Below are 21,336 nucleotides of genomic sequence, written 5' to 3' on the forward strand. Positions count from 1 at the left end.
AGGGAACAGTAAACGCGCCAAACTTTATATCGTACAAGGAAACGGAATATCTCCCAAGAAATCATTATGATGGCCACGAAACTCCCCAATGATATTCGAGCTGCCTCTGTCGAAAGACTGTTATGAGATTATCTTGTCAGTTGTCGACATCTTGCAAGAAAATTGTGATATTCAAAACAAGCGTTTCGATATCGAATCAATTGCTATATGTAAACATTTTGTTAGGGAAGCACGATTCATATTATCCAGAAATGGAAAATTCACAACAGGGAGATTGAAATATTCACGCTTATACATCTAGGTGGAACGCGGTCTTTCTTGGTTGAATTGTAGGAAAAGATCGAGGTAAGTGGCTGATGTAGAAGTGTCTGTCACGTTCTTGATTTATTAATATTATTATTACTACTACAGTCTTAACAGCCCGTCAACACAAGAGGTTATAAGGACCATCAAACGGTGAAACAAACCAGAGATCCAAAGAAGAAAAACACATCAAACAAACTAAAAAGTAAAAGACAAATGCTGAAATTCTTTAATAGTTATATTATCACAAAAGATTAAAATGGTAAGTCATAGTCTATAATACAGACCAACATCTTTCAGATAACCTAGAAATTTATAAATCTTTACAGTTTCAAAAGGGGTCTTTAGACTTGTAACGTTACGATATTAAATTCTCTCGCAGACAGAAGGTCAATGCAGTCCAATAACAAATTAAATCTTCGTTTTTCAACATGATAGGTTTCAAGGTGTGCAATTTATTATTGATATCTTGATTCTATTCCTCCTGCCACTGCTGAGCTATTAAACATTGTTTGATAAATGGTTTAGAATCAGTAAAATGAAGATTAAAAACAACAGGTGATAGCGATAAAGCTGAATTTGTGGCACGAACTGCTTTTTCATTGCCTGGTATTCCAATGTGCCCAGGAACCCAGCAAAGAGCAATACGAAAGTTAAAGGCAAGTTCATGATATAGTGTTAATGTATTGCGAATGATAATATTTTCAATATTTCTATAGCTAAGACTTTGTAGTGCAGAAAGAGAGTCTGAATAGATTAGAGCTCTCGTTACTTTGTTTGTTTAAATATATTCAAAGGCGAGATATATAGCTTGCGCTTCCGCCGAGAATACTGAGGCGTTGTTCGGTAGCCGGCATCCATAGGCTTAATCTTGTGAAACTTTTGCCACGGAAACCTTATCATTAACTTCTGAACCATCAGTGTATAAATGTAGAAATTTTTTATATTCGAACATCAATTTCGAAAAAGGATGAACGAAAGGTGCAGTTGTCAGTGTCTGATTTAACCATTTCATGAAGTGAAAAGTCAGCTTATGAAACAGTACTAGAGTAATTCGAGAGAGGCGGAAACGAGGTTATATTGCTCTGGTTTGATTTTCAGATCTTGCATACTCTACGGATTTTTTTTTGTATTCCTTGCTAACGATATCAAGACTGCACTAATCATAATTATATAAAAATATGTGTTTTCGTCTGCTGGCAAAGCCTTTAATAAGTTTTTTTCTGGTTTTGAAAAAGACGCGATCGATAACCAGGCAAACTCTACCGCCAAATTATGCTGCCTCTTCAAAGACGAAAAACTATATGCATATCATCCTTCGGTATAACGATCTTATGGTTCACCCTTTATAAGAATCGTGAACTTCAATGCTAATATCAATACACGTAACGAGGACCGTGTATTAACAGCATTGATTGTTGGCTCAGTAGATTGTTAAACCTAACAGTATCCAAGTTTTCCTGCGATTCTAAACCAGTATTACGGTCGTATTGTTATACTGTTCGCGTTTATACAAAACGAGAAATCAATGCAGTGTGGATTTTAAACAACTCAAAAGGTCATTGGATTAAATGTCTTTCTTTTAAGAATTTTTTCCCACTCTGTACACGACATGTTGCCGAATTCAGAGTTGTTGCTAGACTATAAATTGTCCATTTAGCGTGTGCCTGCATAACGCTGACGCTGCAATTTATGACGTTAGAACAGAGTGATAGTCTTTTCATATTCTCATTTCGTCTTTATGATAAAAGAGAAAAAGTTCATTCTAGAATTTAAGTTTAAAACCGCATTAGCAGTGTGTATCGTTCTTTTTCGATAATTTCACCAGATACTGCGATATATCTAAATCAATGCTTAAACTCTTGGCGACGTGTGAAACCTCACAGACAGATTTTCGGATTTCTTCCTTTTGTTTTGACGTATACAGGCTGACAACGCTAGAAGCCGTCTTGTTCCGTGCTTGGCGGTGAAATTGTCCCTCCTTGTTTACTATAGTACACAATAAGTCTTTGGGTTTTACCTGTACTCCAAGGAACTCTCCTATTCTTAACAATTCTGCAGAATTATTGCCTTTCAAAGATTCATACAAAACAACTATGCTGTTATGTTGAAATTTCTCCAACCAAAATACGTTTTTCCTCCTCCAGCGCCTTAGCCGGTCATCCACAAAGTCACTCCATTCTAAACAGGAAGACAAGCGTAAGCATAAAATAGAATATGGGGAACAGAACAATAAAAATTCATGAAATATCTGCCATGAAAGAAGATTGATAAGGAGAGTTATGATCCATTAAAATGATCTTGTTTAGAGCAGTAAGTAAAACTGCAAAGGATTGAAATGTCAGACAAGGAAACATTACAGGAAGCAATGCAGTATTTATTCTTTGATGATCACAAATGTAGATATGCGTTTACTGTAAAGTCACTTATTTTCGTTGATTTTGTGGTTACTATAAATCCACGAATTAGACTGTATAATTACAAAATCATAAACGAATAAAAAAATTACATGGATCGTAGTATCAGTAGATTTCGTGAGCAAGATTTGACCACGAAATAAAGTGCCAACGAAAATGCATAATGTTTTTGAAAACCGCGGAATGTTACTCACATGTAAATGTATGATTTTACAATATGTGTTTCAAATAAGGTTATTGTATATGATATATGCATAATTCTACAGCTGCATTTTGTTGAAATAATATCGATAAACATAGTGTAAAATCGGATGTTCCATATACGAAACATAAGTAATGTACTTCTAAAATAGCAAGACTAATATATAAATAAAACACTATTTCCTGATATATTAGTAGTATAATAGCTATATTGTACATAGAGAATACCCAATACCTATGGGTTAACTTTGGGACGTTGTGATTATATTTTCTCTTACCCTGGACAGGTAAATCCACCCTTTTTACCGCATTCGCGTAACCCTGTTGAAACGGTTCAGGTGGAATGGAATTATTCCATTCTACACGGACGCACTTGTACCGGATGTTTGACCTGATATATGTAAAGCTCTTAATGCACAAATCGGAATTAACTATCAAGCATAAATCATTTAACTAAAATTAACATATCATCCAAGTCAGTTTCGGACAGGTACGGTTGTACCCCTTCAAACTGCAGGTGCTAAATATTCCGTAGTCCAGCCAAGGTCCCGATATGTACATTGCGTTTTTATTGCTGATGCAACCGGTTAAACCGTTAAAGCTTCTTACTTGAAAACGCCCTACATCTTACCCTAGGGTTTAGACAATTTACTCGTGCTCATTGCACGACTTGAAAAAAAGTTATTTTGATAGCTATAGTTCACACCCAATACCCGTGTGCTGATATTGTATTGGGTTCTCTTACCGTGGCCAGGAAAAACCACGCTTTTTACCGGTATGAGATTAAATTGGAATGCGTGAAGTGTCTGAAGCACGGGCCTCGTCACTATTTATATGCCATTCCCGAGCTTTTGTTTACACACAAATATACTTCGTCTCACTCTCAGACAAGGAAAATATGTTAAGAGAAAAATTATTAATCACAGCCTTTAGGGTGTTATAAGATTATCCCTACATCCGGGGAAGATGATTAAGCTCATTTAATTAATAACCTTACCCCTCGGAGGGGAGAGGGAGTGAAAAAATTCTATAATTCTTTTAATCTAAACAGTAAAAGCTTTTCTCACCCTAGAATTGAGATTGGGGATTCTCCTTTCAGAACAATGATATGACGTCACACTAACAAGTCACTAACGTCACATCGTCAATTAAATTACGTCAACGATGCAAATTATCGGGATGACAAAAACACGTCTAACTTCCTAATAAGGTCAGCAGAATAAGAGAAAAATAATCATTCATCCCCCTTGATGAGAAAGGTCGATCTAAAACCTCGGGAAAAAAAATCTTTTTCCTGGGGTTGAAATCCACCTATCTCACCTCCAAGGGGATTAAAGATTCGATTAGTCCCAAAATATACTCAGGCCAATTATTATCCGAATTGGAAAAATATATAAAACTTGCCGTGAGACCTACATTGTACACTACCCACTTACCTAGTTGCAGTATAATGAGCAGAGATAAGAAGGGTAGATTAGAAGAAAAGGATGGTGACATTACAAAGACACATAATTCAGGGAATTTCATAGACACGACGGAAGATGATAACACAGTTATTAAGTAGTACTAACGACACCAAGATAAAGGTACTTTCCAGCAGGTATGGCAGACAACATGGCGTCAGGACTTATCATCATATATGCAGGACAGCAAGACAGATAAAGTAATGGGAGTCAAAACGAACCACACGACAAGTGTCTTCAACAGCAGAAACGACGGACAAGACAGTTGTACTTAGCAGCAGAACCGACGGACAACAAGACAGATGTGCTTAACAGCAGAAAGGACGGACAACAAGACAGATGTACCTAACAGCTGCAACGACGGATAAGACAGATGTACTTAACAGCAGAAACGACGGACAACAACACAGGCGTAATTAACACATGGCAGGCCAACAAGACAGACATACCTAATCGCAAATAGGAAAGACAAAAAGGCAGATTTACATGACTGCATGATATTAATGATATTAAATTGATGCAAATAACAGATGCGAATTGGGGTTAGCCAAGATGAGAAAGAATGGAGTATTAATAGACATCACAAATGACCTATTTAACAAAAACGTGTATCGAGCCAGGCAGAGAAACTTACTTCTAGTGTGAAATAAGGACGTATTCGCATGGTCTACATGCTTGCTTCTTGACTTCGTCTTATTAGAGGATATCAGATCCTTGACCCTTCGGTCTCCATTTTCTAGGCGTTGCCTTTTCGCTGAATTTCCCTTTGTAGCATATTCATAGTTGAAAAAGGATTTAATCGCATGCAACGGATTTCTTATAATGATTATTGCTTTGGTGAAAAGCTTCAGGGTTTGTTTGGTGGCTAAGTGAGTTTTGTACACTATACAATGTCTAGTCGAGTCGATGACAGGCACTAATTCTCCCGGAAACCCGTTCTCTGCGAGACCTTTATCCTGGTATACACTTCCTGTGTAGAAACCTGGAAAATGTGAAATTATCCCATGTCCAATCATTCAAAATATAAACAAAATAGTTATATAACAATCCTTACAGGATTCGTATTGTTTCCTTATTTGGTTTCAGAGTCCTTCTGCACAGGAACAGTAGTCTTAGGTAGCAGCAAACAGCTAATTTGCATTCATTCTGAACTAACTGGCCATGATTGAAGTATACAGGTTATGAAAAACGCACACTTACATGTATATATATATTCATAAATTACATAACAATTACATTATATTTAAAAAAAAAATAACTCCTTGCTAAAAATGGTTTTGTCATGTAAAGTGGACAATGTGGGGTTTCATAATTGTCAGAATTATATGTTTACATTATGGTTGGATTACTATTTGGGCAGTCTCGAATCTGTGTCTTCACACCAAAATCTAGCTTTACACTAAACGAAATTTTAGTGAAGGCGTTCCAAGTTTGAATTTGCTGTAATGTTAGAAGCTTGTTGCCATGACAGTGTTGTTGGTTTTTTAAACATGCGTTTAAAAAATGCAGTGTTAGGTTGGAATTAGTAGTAATTTTTGCATTTTCAGGCAATCACATCAAAATTTTGATTTACACAATTTTTATTTTTCTACTATTAACTTTAATTAAAACCTTTATAATTTGGTAATCTAATGAACAAAAATATTACCCAGGGCCACACCGAGAAACTTGGTACTGCTATCTTAACAAATGATATAATTAATACAATATACTTGTGATCAAGCAAAGTGAAAAAGGTATGTTACTGTCACAGTGCTTCAATTGAAATTATCCCATAAACATAGTATAATGCCGTTGAGCTGTATTATATTTCTTTGTTTTCTTATCTCGGCAATACGGCAGATGATTTATGCATACGGTTATCTAGTGTTGTTTCTCTTATCTATCGTTATTGTTATGTATTTAGAGACTGTCGGTCTTAGATAACTTAGAGGCACTTTCAGATTTACAAGCGAAGCTATGCCCACTACTTATCTGGCGGCACTTTGTATTATGGCAAAATGACATGAACAACCTTACTAACTGCCATATTTTTAATCAAGGAACTTTCCAAAGATCAAAAAGATTGCATCAGAGAAACAGAAATGCCACACAAAAGAAATTGTATAAGATAAATGTTTTAGAATATTTTACTTTAACCCTAAGATAGTAGTTCATATTAACCTCAGGTATCTAATCCAGTTCGTTAGCATAATAGGCAACAATAATGACATCATTGCAACGACAAATGTTCCCTGTCTATAATTCGTCGAGCTCCTCTCCATGATCACAATGACATGGAATACATGAAATGTTTGGATTTTATTTCAAGGTGCAATAAAGAAATATTGACCATGTGATGTCAACTATCAAATTTGATGAGGTATTTATATACAGAATGTTATAAATCATGTTGATATGTTAAAATACGAGAATGCATTCAATTTTAATATTCAATAAATACCTGTAAGCTCCTGTATCAGATGTCTCATCCAGGTGTTACCAGATCCAGGAAAGCTGATGAGTGCTGTTCGGTGTTTTGGTTTGTCGATAAGAAATGACAAGTTCCTTGGTTGACAAGTCTCAGCTTTTACTAGATCGTTCGATGCTGATAAACTGAAATAACGCGTTTGTTCTCCAGAATAATCATTTACAAAAGACGTTGCCAACCATTTGAAACTTGAAGACTTACTCTGGGAGTCATTCAAATGGTGAGGTTTCATGGAAAGATATATCACAGCTGATCGTTGTGAAGTAAAATACCACAGAACAAATAAAATAGTAGCACACCACAGGAAAAGCATACGACGTTTCCACAAGACGCTTGATGGACAAGGAATCATGCCTGGAGGCAGTTAAATGGCCTACCGCTTGTCAATATGCAAGGTATAAACAAACAAAGTGAAGTAGTAGCGTAGCCTCTAGAATCATTGAATACTGTTGTCAGGTTAAAGAGAAAGCATGAAATTAGTCACTTTGTGTTGAACGGAGAGGGAGATCTTTGCAATATCTGACAGAGTGCTGCCATGTTACTGAGAAACTATGCCTTGTCGATGCTTTACCATTGACAGGAACGTTCGGTTAAATTGAACCATCGTCACTGTAGTTGCCTTTCCAAGCAAAGTCTCGGGATATTATTTTATACGTGAAGGAAACGTCGGCGTTACTGTCCAAGCACCCAAATCAGTATACGTTGACGTCACTGTATATACTAAACCTCTTACGCCAGCGTCACTCCTCAACCAGAAATCGACGTAAACGCTTAATATTTGTGATAAGACATCTGAAATTGACGTCATCGTATAGTTACATCTAGAAATCTTGCACCAGAATCAGTGTTCAAGCAATTAGTCTCCGTCTCCGTATTTACAGTCAGGAGTCTTACGTAGACGGACTCCACTGTCTTCTGCAGCTAGGTATCAGATATCACCAACAATGTCCATACTGTAAACAAACTTTCAGATACGTCAATACATAGTGAGTCCGTTCTTTGTTGAAGGCCAGGCTTTATGATCATATCTACCTTATCATTACTGATAATATGAAAGCCATTGATAAAGCGTGAATCTTTTGTGATGGTGACGGCCATATTGCCATTGATGACATTAGACTCTGGTTATTATTAGACATTTGGTTAGATGATAGAGCAACAGCTTGACTGTTCCTTATTTACGTAAATCGACGGTTATAAACCGATTAACTGAAAGAGCAGAAATCGAGCAGATTTTTTTATTCATTTACTATTTGTGTTATCTTTGAATTCCGTAACAACGTTGGCGGTCATGTTCCCTGTCTATAATTCGTCGAGCTCTTCTCCATGATCACAATGACATGGAATACATGAAATGTTTGGATTTTATTTCAAGGTGCAATAAAAAAATATTGACATCTACCATGTAATATCAACTATCAAATTTGATGAGGTATTTCTATACAGAATGTTATAAATCATGTTGATATGTTAAAATACGAGAATGCATTCATTTCTAATATTCAATATTTACCTGTAAGCTCTAAATCGACGTATATGCTTAATATTTGTGATAAGACATTTGTAATTGACGTCATCTTAGAGTTACATTTAGAAATCTTACACCAGAATCAGAGTTCACGCTATTAGTCTCTGTCTCCGTATTTGCAGTCAGGAGTCTAACGTAGATGGACTCACTGTCTTCTGTAGCTAAGGATAGGGCATCACCAACAATGTCCATACTGTAAACAAACTTTCAGATACGTCAATACATAGTGAGTCCGTTCTTTGTTGAAGGCTAGGCCTTATGATCATATCTACCTTATCATTACTGATAATATGAAAGCCATTGATAAAGCGTGAATCTTTTGTAAAATTAGATAGGTCAAGATACGCTCTGTCGAGTATGATTAACAAGAGGCCAAGAGGGCCTGTATCGTTCACCTGGATCTTTATGACCACCAGTACTATATATGTGTATATGTTCCACAGTAGATGCTTAAAGTAATATGACAAATTACTCCATATGGGTTCTGTCCCTTAGTAGTCTGCCCCCTCATTTGTGCAATGTTGAATTGAGACTTTCTTATGATGTTTCCGGTTAAATATAATTGATAGCTTTCTTTTAAATTAAGGAAACAAGATGGTCAAACAATATAGCAGAAAAACCCTTAGTTATAGCTGGACGGATGACCGAGGCCAGCAGAAGCTTACTTACCCTTTAGATCATCGTTTACAAACACAGATACAACATATTTGAGACTTGCATAGGTCAACAATACAAAGGAACATAATCCTAACTCAAAACCAATAAAACGTTTCATGCATATCATTAGTGATGTCACCATGGTCAGTTAAGCCCCGGTTACTGGAGGTATACTGATAGCTGTTTACTGTAGGCCTATAAACACTGCATAGCAAATGGGATCAACTTAGAACTATATATTTATGCTGTAATTATGAAGAATCTTCATTCAAAATGAAGCTCTTGCAATTCTCTTTCCGATCATGTTTTCTGTATTTTAATGTTGTGAATAGAACATAAGTAATTGGCTAACATGTAGTTTTTCACATTACTTAGCTCAATCCTCTCAGACCTCCAGGGGACTTGGCCTAATCTATTTTTTGGGAACAGTGTGACGCCACTGTGAAACGTCTTTATAATTTTGTTAAAATCTTGCCAAGAAAACTCCCAGCCAAATATGTCCCATTCATTAAGTCAGGAAGGTTCTACATATTTGTATATAAGCCTTTACAGGCCAAATATACTCAACAAAACAAGAAAGGTTAACATGTTTCCTTGGCGAATACCTGTAAATAAGTGAAAACAAAACGACGTTTGTGCAATATTAGAAAATGGTACTGTTTTACATTACAAAATCCAATGGGGTTGCCAAAATCATTCAAGCGTGAAAGTCTGTATTAGCGAAAGAGCTGCAGAAGGTTTTCTGCGACGAACTTGTATCTTCGCTTGAATTTCATAAACATTCAAACTGACAACTGTTCCTTAGATCCTTTATCATTATGCCCCGGCTGTCACAAGTACAGAGAGAAAGGGCTGTAGGCATGAGCCAGGCTGGGGAGTCTCGCCGTCGAGTTGCACGGCATTTTGGTTGCAGTGTTACACTGGACCAAATTTGTTGCGACGTCACCGTAATAATCGGCGTAACTGGACCCGTGTTCACCGTCGTTGGGCCTTACGACAATGGAACAATGTTCTGTTTTCAGACGGTGATGGAAGGCGCAGAGAGTGGAGGCGACGAGGGGAGCGTTTTGCGAACTGCTGCGTCGCAGAACGGGACCGCTTTGGCGGCGGAAGTGTAATGGTTTGGGGTGGTATTTGTGGGGGGACTCGTACAAGGCTTGTTGTGTTGAATGGCAATTTAACCGGCATTCGATATCGGGACGAAATTTTACGACCAGTGGTTCTGCCATTCTTAAGACGCCATGGCGTTGGCGCCATTTTTCAACAGAATAACGCACCAGCGCACACCAGTCGCGTCAGCAGAGCTTTCTTGCAGCAGAGTAACGTACAGGTGTTAAATTCGCCATCTAAATCACCTGATTTGTCACCGATTGAGCATGTCTGGGACGTTCTTGGGCGACGCATGAGAGAACGTCAAAATCAGCCGTTAAACTTGCAGGAGCTGGCCCAAGCCTTGATTGCTGAATGGAACAACATCTCTCCTCGAATTATCCGCCGGCTTACGAGTTCCATGCGACGACGCTGCATTTCTGTTTACTTCGCAAACGGTGGCCATACCCGTTACTAATGGTGTTACCTTTGAAATTGACCCCAACGTCATTTACAGTCGAATAAAATCAACTGAACGCAAAGTTTTATAATAAACCATGACTGCAGTTTTATCAGAATTGATCACTTACTTTATTCGTACATGATTGGTAAGGATTTATGAAGGGGTTAATTAATTAATCACAGAATAAAGTAGTGTTACCTTTCTTTTTTTTGTTTAGTATATGACGGCTTTTTGGTTAATCAGAAGAAGTTGTTTAACAATTTTACCAAATTTAACCCCAATGACCTTAAATATCATTATGGGTCAAGCTATTTTTTCACACACTATATGAACCTTTTGGCCAAATATTATGATCCTAGACCTTTAGGTTAATCAGAAGTTGTTCAAAGGTTTAACACATTTGATTGTTGTGACCAAGGTAATTTCTGAACTCAAATGTTACCGGGCACTATTGAGAACCTATTTTAGAATAATATCACTATCCTAGATGTTTTCGATAATCAGAAAATGTTTAACACATTTGACCCATGTGACCTTGAGTATGGGTCAAGGTAATTTCTTTTTGCAAACATTCTTCGACTTCATAAAAGGAACATACTGGCCAAATATAATTATTCTAAGCTTTTCGATATTTTAGAAGAAATTGTTTAAACGTTTTAACACATTTGACCCCTGGGACCTTGAAGATTGTCACAATCATTTCTTTTAGCAAACTTTGTGACCTTGAATATGGGTTAAGGTTATTTTTTTCGCAAACTTTGTTGTGCTTCATCAAAGGAACCTACCAGCCAAATATGATAACTCTACGCCTTTCGGTATCTCAGAAGAATTTGTTTAAATAAAAAGTTGACGGACGCAGGACGGACGACGGACGCCGCGCTATGGGCAAGGTGAGCTAATAAATGGTTTTTGAAAGCTTGTTCAAAATATGAATTTCAAATCGATTTCGGAAAAAATAATCAATGGTAGGACGTTCAATTTGCATAAGAATAATATGCGTGACCCTATGATTTATTACAATTATAAATTATTATATACAATACAAGTTAAATCGAAAGGTACTACATTGCTCTCTTTAAACTCATCAATTCAATATCTAAACAAGAGGCCTAGCGGCCTTGTCGATTACTTGAGATAAGCTATATTGAATAAAAACGTTAAAGGATAGTTAGCAAGTGTCATGAGACAGAAATTGTTACGTTGAATATATTAAGCCAGTGTCAATACATGCATACCATCAAAAATGTCATCCTATACTAATAATTCTTATAAAGTCATTTCCAGTGGGAATAACCAACGTTATGCTAAATAATGCAATTTTCTATGAAATGACAGTAAAGTCTAAAAAACATATTCCTCCTCAGGAAGATATGTGAGACTTATTTCGGTAATTAAAGCATTTTAAGATGCTTAAGAGCATTAAGAGCATTTGATGATACCATTTCTATGTCTTGAGGAGAGGAGTTTTGAAATTAGAGTCAATTTGATTCCCATTGTTCCCCCACCCCATCAGCAACTGGGGGTCAGTCAGGATCAAAATGGGCATAGCAATCAGACAGTCACCGTTCACTTCAATTCTAACCACGATTGAAATATTTCCAATGGATATTAAACAAATTTGTCTCAAAAACCTGGTTTTTCCTTTATAAACTTTAGTAAACTTTACCCCCTCCCCACGGGGAAATGTGAGACTCTGGGGCCATGAAATTCATGACTTTGATAAAGTACTTTGTGATGCTTCCATTCACGAAGAGTATTTGATTATACCATATCTGAGTCTTGAGAAGAGTTTTGAAATTAAAGTTAACTTGACTCCCTTTGGCCCCTCCCATTAGGCCCTGTGAGTCAAATTTGGTTCATCTTGGGCCAGGGAAGGTTTCTGCAAAATTTCATTGAAATCGGTCAGTTGATTTAGAGACGAGGCATGAAGGGTATTAGAATAGGTCACCATAAGACTTTGTCTCTGGTGACCTAAAACATTCATGGGAAACCTTGTTTATTTAAATAATCATGTTATATGATTTTTTTCGTTGAAGATTATATGCACGATTGGTCTATGGCTACATATACAACGAAATTTACGTGTGTACCATCTGACTCTGTGTTCGATATATAATAAATATATCATGTTCATATCAAGGCATAGCAGATCTATATACATTTTTTAACATCTCAAAGGTTTCTGGTCCAGAAAATCATATGGTATTATCTATTGATCAATGGTCTAATCTACCCTGGGAACTACCACAACTAAAGGTCTTTTTAGAAGTTGCTTGCCACATTTCGACACAATAACAAGTCTTTAGAATCGACCAGGATATACTGCGATTGATCTACATATGCACGCCACGCTTTTCAAAATTAAATATATGTTTCGACTTCAACGAAGAGGAAACCCCATTGAATAGAGTATATACATGTATAACTCATAACGTGGTTGAATGCAGTTTGGGTTGGAAAAATTGTTTCATTATTACCATACAATAAATGATTTAATTTCGATGTGGCAAATGAAGAATAATCATTATCAATAGCAACGCATGTCAATAACTGAAGGATGTTGTAACTGAATTTTTGTTTTCATAAGAAAGCATACATTATATGTTTTTGTTGAAAGATTTCCAAACACTGCTATAAACGTCATCTTGGCCTAGATATATAAGTCGACAGATCGATTAATGGACGAAAGAATCCTTTAATTGAAATTGTTTCATTTATACCCATGATCAATATATGTACAGAAAACTTTTTATAGAACCAATGGATGACATGGTTCTGAATTGCATGTCAACACCCTCCATGAATAAAATAGTAACATGCCACAGGAAAAGCATACGGCGTTTCCACAAGACGCTTGATGGACAATGAATCATGCCTGGAGGCAGTTAAATGGTCAAACTGTTTGTCAATATTAAAGAATGAAATTAGCCACTTTTGCAAGGTACAGAAAATGTATAATGAAATTTCAAGAAAAGATTGAAAATAAATAAAATGTTGAACGGAGAGGGAGGTCATTGGAATATTGGACAGAGTGCTGTCATATTACTGAGAAACTATGCCTTGTCGATGCTTTACCAGTGACAGGAACGTTCGGTTAAATTGAACCATCGTCACTGTAGTTGCATTTCCAAGCAAAGTCTCGGGATATTATTTTATACGTGAAGGAAACGTCGGCCATTACCAGCAATCTTTCCTGTAGCGTGCTGCGCATGCGCCAGACTGAGTCGATTTTTCACCTGTACTGTTACTATAGATTATATATAGAGAAAATCTTTAAACATGAATAAAGCATTTTTTCGTTCAAATGACAGTATTTTTCCCGTATACATTTGGATGATAATTTTATAAGCTTTAATATGATCTTGGAAAATTAAAAATAAGTTGTGAGGAATCGGTGCCTTTTTTTAGTTAAAATTCAGAAGTTTATTTACTATGAATAAAGAAGGATTTCCACTAGAAATTCGCTATATCACCGAATTCAAAGTTAGATAACAAATATTTCCCAAACTTTGTGAATATTTTTCCCGTATAGGTTAGTTTCTAAATTTATCCAGGATTCCGACACTATATTTTTTTAAAAAATAAGTGTTTAGGAATCGGTGCCTTTTTTAAGATATATGTACATAGGTGTAGATTCAGAAGCCTCATTTTACGCTGGTGTGACGTCATGGGACCAGGGTTATCGGGTCTCTGTACACTGTGTTGACTTATCTGTACATACTCAAGTGTAAATATAGCGTAATTTCAATGATTTATATTTGATAATTATAATTTTATAGTAGTTATTTTGTTTAGTTTGTTTTACTTCAGCACTTTGACAGTGTATATCCATTATTAAAAACACTGTCTTAAAAACATACATTAAAATAAATATGTACGCGGAACAGGTCCAAGTTAAAACTAAGATATTAATCACAATTTACCATAATTAATTAACATAATGTGTATATGAAATTTATAAATATTATTGTATCACTGTAAATGTAATATCAATCAACATGAAGTGGGCAAGGAGGAGATTTATATAGACATTGCCTGTTATCTCATACTTTTGTGTAAGAACATCAAACACAATAGAATTTGTTGAACTGAATTGAAAAATAGTAAGCCACAACCGATTCACTGTTTTCCCTCGATGATTTAAACAAAATTAGACGTGCATATATCTTTAATTTGCATTACGTTAATTTCTAAACAAGTTAATGATATATATGATGGAATCATTATAACAGGAGGAAGAAAAATCTCTTCACAATACTCTTTCTAAGTCCTCATCTAAGCATGTTACGTTATCATTAACGACAGGATATAACGGTACCAGTATCTAAAAATTCTACCGTTACAAAGCACATAACCTTACCTTAAATAAACAACTATGGTGATAGACGGCCACCTACCATTTTTCAAATAATAATAATAATAATTCAAAAAAATAAAAGTTTCGATTCTCTCATGAGCAATGTTTCTCCTTAACTTTCTTTTGAAAGTTCATAACTATGATTTTTCTAACTTTCTTTTAAAATTAGATTGTGAAAACAATGTAAACAACTGAGAAGACTTACCAACACACTGCATTATGTGACTGTGGTGTATGTATACATAATTATGATGTGACAATTATCGCCTTAAAAATAATCATCACAGTTATTGTTTTCAATGGTATGGCTTTACCACCTGTCGTATGTTGTTTTACTTGACACTAATCACTCAAAACTGTCAAGCGGATATATTAAGGGTATATCGTGGATCTATAAGCATGGCTCATCATCTTCGACCACGTGTTCCAAAGAACTGGAAGATTCTCAATGAAGGGGAAAATGTTACAGAAATTCACAAAATCCAGCCAAACCCAGTGTTGCCAGACTTGTACACAGTTGAAAGGCTGATAGCAAGAAAAATTACAGATGGGGTGAGTAAAGCACACTTTATATTAATTCAAGGTCAAAATTACTGTATTCAGGGGCATTCATATCAGATATATACGTCTATATATTTCCCTACTGTATTCTCTTCCATATTTTGCATTTTAAGGCCTTTTAGAAATTTTGGTTTTGTTTAGTTTTTGAAATGGTATGTTGAGTGTGGAACATTGATACAGGAAAATGGGTACACTACATGTTTGTATTAGTTCGTATCATTATATACTTTTGGAATATAACAATGGGTATCAATTTTTGTAAGTTATTATTCTACACTAACCATATAATTGTTAAAATACTATAAATGCAATGTATCAACATATCATAACCATAACGAAAACTTATTATTATTAACTATGGAATTGAAATACATTTCTTTCTCAACGAAGTTAGTTAAAGTTGTATAACATGCAATATCCTACTACTTATTAATTTCATTAGTTATGGAAGTCTATTTAAGATAATTTTTAATTTAATTCTCCGTTCCTGTGACTTGAAATCATCGATAATATTTCATAGCGTGGATTTTATTTTCTGTTTTTTTAAATTGGAAGTAGTTGTAGATTTTAATCTCTAATAAGTTCAAATTTTTTTTGAAAGTATGATATTCGGAAAAGAATAATGACATGTGCCGATCGGGGGAAGGGGTGTTAAAATGTTAAATAAAGGATAGAGTATTATGTAATATCATTACCACATAATTCGGTGTCTATAATATACACAAAATCTGAAAAAATACGACTATTAAAGTTTCATAGATTTTAAATTATACACAATTTCGATAATTATACATATAACTAAGTGTATTTAATACACACTATTCGAATGTATGTTAGGTGCTTATACATATACGCATTATTTTCGAGTCTGCATGGGTCACGACCAATTTGGATGAATCTGAACACATACAATAGTAATTCCTGGCAGAGTGTGAAAAATAATATATCTGTATATTATATACTGATGTTTCGCTTGTTAATTGCTCTGCCTGTCAATGACAACATCCTGTGTCAGTGACTGGTATGTGTATGCCCTGCGGGATAAGAGACCCCCTACCAATTCGCACGCATCACCTCACCTTAGTCATTTGCAGGGGGAAATTAATTAATTATCTATATTCTTTAATATTTACAATAATAATTAAAATAGAACTCTGAAGGTAAATTTGTCGTTCATCAAGAATCACGTGCATACCTATTTTTTATTACGGCTCTCCTGTAGTATTTTCTCGTAGTTCCATCTGCTATTTCGATTTCCCTAGGTATATCGAAGGAGATAAATTGGAAATGCCATTATTATATCGCTGTCATCATATCACCATAATTATTATGTTCCGACAAATATTGTACTTGACTATATGTGGAAGAAATGTTAGACAAATGAACTTTTTATATAGATGATCTATTTAATATATATACATGCAGGAAACGTATTTAATATACATATTATATATACGGATCGATATAGGAAACTTATTTAATGAATATTCTTCGTATATGTCCCTATATACTTAGGGGTTTTAATATCTTATTTATATGTTTAGATATTTTAAGAAAACTTATTTATTTAATATGTCCCGATATACTTTTTTACGCATTTAATACTCCTGTTGGGCCTACATCATGATATGTCTCATACTTACGTATATGCGTATATACTGTACACGTTATACATGTAGAGTTCTACATAAGTCCCGATATACTTGTAAACTTAAATTTACAGCCTATAACCATGAAATAAGACCAAAATTGACGTTCCCGACTTGGTTTCCTTTTACAGCAAGATAACAAATTACAATTTTAGCACCCGAGTTGAGTCAATATCATTTTAACATTAATAAATCGATACAAAATGAAAAATCTGTTATATGTAAATTTTGTTTCCTGTGGCCTTAATTGCCTAAATTTTATCGGCAAGACAGACTTTATGACATTATCTGAAGTAACACTGTACTGAACCTTAAAACCATGTGCTATATTAAAAAACAAAATAACAAACCCGTTTTTTTTCTGACTATATTTTCAACATAGTATGGTTTCATGACAATGACTTGATATTATACACTTTTGGTGTATTATCTAAGATTAATGCCCAGTTAATAGTCTACCAGTAATCCTGTTATTCCTAAAATCTATGTTTTCTCTGTCCTAATGGTCCTACTGATCCTAAAATCTGCGTCCTTTGTTCTATTAGTCCCGATTATTCCTAAAATCTGTTTTCTCTGTCCTAATGGTCCTGCTGTTCCTAAAATCTATGTTTTCTCTGTCCTAATGGTCCTACTGATCCTAAAATCTGCGTCCTTTGTTCTATTAGTCCCGATTATTCCTAAAATCTGTTTTCTCTGTCCTAATGGTCCTGCTGTTCCTAAAATCTATGTTTTCTCTGTCCTATTACTCCTGATTATTCCTAAAATCTGTTTTCTCTGTCCTATTGGTCCTACTGTTCCTAAAATCTATGTTTTCTCTGTCCTATTGGTCATGCTGTTCCTAAAATCTACGTTTTCTCTGTCCTATTAGTCCTGATGTTCCTAAAATCTATGTTTTCTCTGTCCTATTGGTCCTGATGTTCCTAAAATCTATGTTTTCTCTGTCTTATTAGTCCTGCTGATCCTAAAATCTACGTTTTCTCTGTCCTATTACTCCTGATTATTCCTAAAATCTGTTTTCTCTGTCCTATTGGTCCTACTGTTCCTAAAATCTATGTTTTCTCTGTCCTATTGGTTATGCTGTTCCTAAAATCTCTACGTCTTCTCTGTCCTATTAGTCCTGATGTTCCTAAAATCTATGTTTTCTCTGTCCTATTGGTCCTGATGTTCCTAAAATCTATGTTTTCTCTGTCCTATTGGTCCTGCTGTTCCTAAAATCTATGTTTTTTCTGTCGTAGTATGTCATTCCTCTTATTTTTGCTCATAAATAAAATTCTGAAATCCCTGTGCAGTTATTAAATAATAAAACTAAATTTTTGAGAAAAGATTCCTCTAGTACCAATCATGGAGGCTCTTCAATTTATAGCAATAGATCCCAATAGATCAATACAAAATGAACTTCGATTCCGGTGTCACTTAATCCCTAAATGTCATCCTCTATTTCTTCTTCTTTGTCTAAACGCGCCCAGGTATCACACCTTTACGCCTGACTGCGTCTCCCCTGCTCTCCTGGTAGCCTATCCCTCGGCCACCAGTATACACATCGAAGGTATCACGGGCCTCCATAATCAGGGGGTGGGGGAGGGTATATCTATGTGAGCCCCCGCTCACTTTGCTTAGAATGTTACTGTTTAATATTCCAATTTTCGCATAATCTTTGTTTATTAGTATGTTGTAAAGGACATGGCTTTCAACTTTTCTGAAACACTAATTTAACGTTTTACACAGCGGGTAGTCGCTAGCGCCTATACAGGTACCTAGATAACTGTTATCTACGTCCCTGGCCTATATGACCCGTTACCTAGTCCCTATATCAAATTTTTCATGAGCTACGAGGTCACGTGACACTGTGACCTAGTTGACTTGGCCTCCCCTTGTAAGCGATGCTATATTAGTTTTACATCTGTAAGTAAAATTTCCAGAAATAAACACAACAGACAATTCCTTGTCGATATCAGACGTAAAAGTAAACACCTTATTTGGAGGTATCTACTCTTATTAACAACTTTGAAAATACGCATTATCTAATATCATCAATATTAGCTAGTATATCACCATCAATGAACTATTACAATCATAATTGTTGGTACGATCTGGTCGCTCAAGTTTTTTTTTCAAATGTAATATTTATAACAGTGTCAATATCAAAATTGATCAACGTTCAATTTAATCAAACATTTTTGTTCGTATATTTCTTTTATGGTGATGACTATCGACAGCTAATTCTTTGCCCCCGGGCTATCTCGACAGGGTACATGTCTGCCGCAGAGATTGCTTTGTGATATCGAATTGTTTGCTTCACCGTTTAATACTTGTAATCATCTGATTAAAAGTCACATAGATACCTATACATATATCTTTATTGAAGTGTCCCGTATTAATACATAGAATGCATAAAAAATCTTAACATGTATCTGTACCCAGTCATTAATTTCGCTAACGAAACACTGTATATATCAAATGGAATTTGATTAGAATATACATATGAAACATTATTTTGGAGATATAAGTCACATCGTGTGGTTGTTGCTTACATATTTACCCTTATTTTTTTCAGAATACCCAGTACCTGGTCAAATGGCTAAACTATCCTCTATGGGAATCAACCTGGGAGCCCGAAAGTCACCTACCATGTCATCTGATTAAATCATTCAACAATCCGTCTATAGACAACAGTCGTCTACGACATGCTACAAACGCCTTTGAAATTGCAATTAAGCAACGGCTCTGTTCACGAATTAACAAATTATCATTAGATTTTGACCTTGACATCTATCGATATTGTTTTGGTTCTGACAAACCTGTCACGGTAGAAAATGCTGATCAGTTGTCAAAATTACCTATGGTACAACACTGGTGTTATACGTTAAACAAATATGGCCGCGGTACAAAAATCAAATATCCTATGCGCGTTGTTCCTCGTTTGCGATTTAGGAAAGTATATGTTTCTGACCTGGGACATTTAAACAAGCTGAATGTGCCCGTTGAAAGACTAACAATATTTGCTGCAACTCAAGTATGTGACGTTTCCTGTTTGTGACAGTGAAAATGACTACAGCAAAAATAGTAGCTAGTTACATGTTTTTAGTTAATATTTGACATCTTGGTTGTCAAAGGCTTACACATAGTTTTTAAGTGGTGTTTATTGTTTATCACATAGTACTATTGCTTATCACATAGTATTTAGCTTTTATATATTACATGTACATTATGTAACTTTGGTAGCTTAGCGAGGAAAATCTCAATAGTAGCTAGTTTCATTTTTGTAGTTAATATTTGAAAATTGCTAATAGCTGTGACTGGTGTGCACCAGCAACTTTACAACTTTGATTTAGTTAGTCTAAATAGTAGCTAGTCATGCGTTTGCTTATTTTTTCTTATTATTGAAGAAAAAAAAACTGTTTTGCTTGTACTAACATCAAGATGTCTGACGTTTTTGATTCGTACCAAAAACATAAATTTGTAAATAGTTTAGAGGTTGGTTGCGTTTCACCGTCTCTCACAAGATCTTTTCATGGTAAAGGTCAAGTTGCTTTTACAATTGAAGTATCAAATAGTTTCATCAGAGAACTCCAAAATCAAAAATTGCAAAACCCAGAATTACCATATTTAGCAATTTTGAATTCTCAGATTAGCACTTTTCAGCTGTATTCAAATAGACTTGAAGAAAGGTTTCACTCACTGGCGCATAAAACATGCAGCCAGTACAAAACAGCATGTAAGAGTGGTAGCTTAAGGCAAAAATTCAATGAAAAGAAAGTGCAAGTTTCCATATTTCAATCTGAACTAAAAGATTTCAAAACATTGAATTTCACACTCTCAAAATTAGAAAAAGATAAAGTTCAGTTAGAAACTAAATGTAGATGTTTATTTGAACAACTCCAAGATGAAATAGAATCACGCTCAAAACTCACAAAAAGATTGGATAGCAAAGAATTAGAAAATTGCCAATTAAAAGAACAGATTGGTTTGTTAGAAAACCACAGAGTATCAAAAAACATAGGTAAGACTTTAGATGAAATTAAAAGCCCCACAAACAAACAAAAAAAACTAGAGACTATCAAAACCAGTTCTTCAAAAGCTCTCTGGTTTGCGGAGTCATTTGGCTTGACACCGTCTGTTCTGAAATTTAGATCGTTGACAGGTCAGCAATATTCAATAAACTTTGATCAGACAGAACC

General features: G+C 35.2%; 1 protein-coding gene across 1 annotated transcript; it reads right to left on the minus strand.

Annotated features, from left to right (window-relative positions):
* Positions 1 to 2,092: 2,092 nt before the first annotated feature.
* LOC132550576 (WSCD family member CG9164-like) lies at positions 2,093 to 7,086 on the minus strand. Its single transcript, XM_060214667.1, has 3 exons — positions 6,828 to 7,086; positions 5,019 to 5,366; positions 2,093 to 2,484 (listed from the first exon to the last, which is right to left on the minus strand). Exons 1-3 carry the CDS (start codon positions 7,084 to 7,086, stop codon positions 2,093 to 2,095), a joined length of 999 nt encoding a protein of 332 aa, XP_060070650.1.
* Positions 7,087 to 21,336: the final 14,250 nt, after the last annotated feature.

The sequence above is a fragment of the Ylistrum balloti genome, unplaced genomic scaffold (assembly GCF_031769215.1).
Source record: "Ylistrum balloti isolate Yb309-2 unplaced genomic scaffold, AGI_CSIRO_Ybal_v1 Utg370128, whole genome shotgun sequence".
Classification (NCBI taxonomy): domain Eukaryota; kingdom Metazoa; phylum Mollusca; class Bivalvia; order Pectinida; family Pectinidae; genus Ylistrum; species Ylistrum balloti.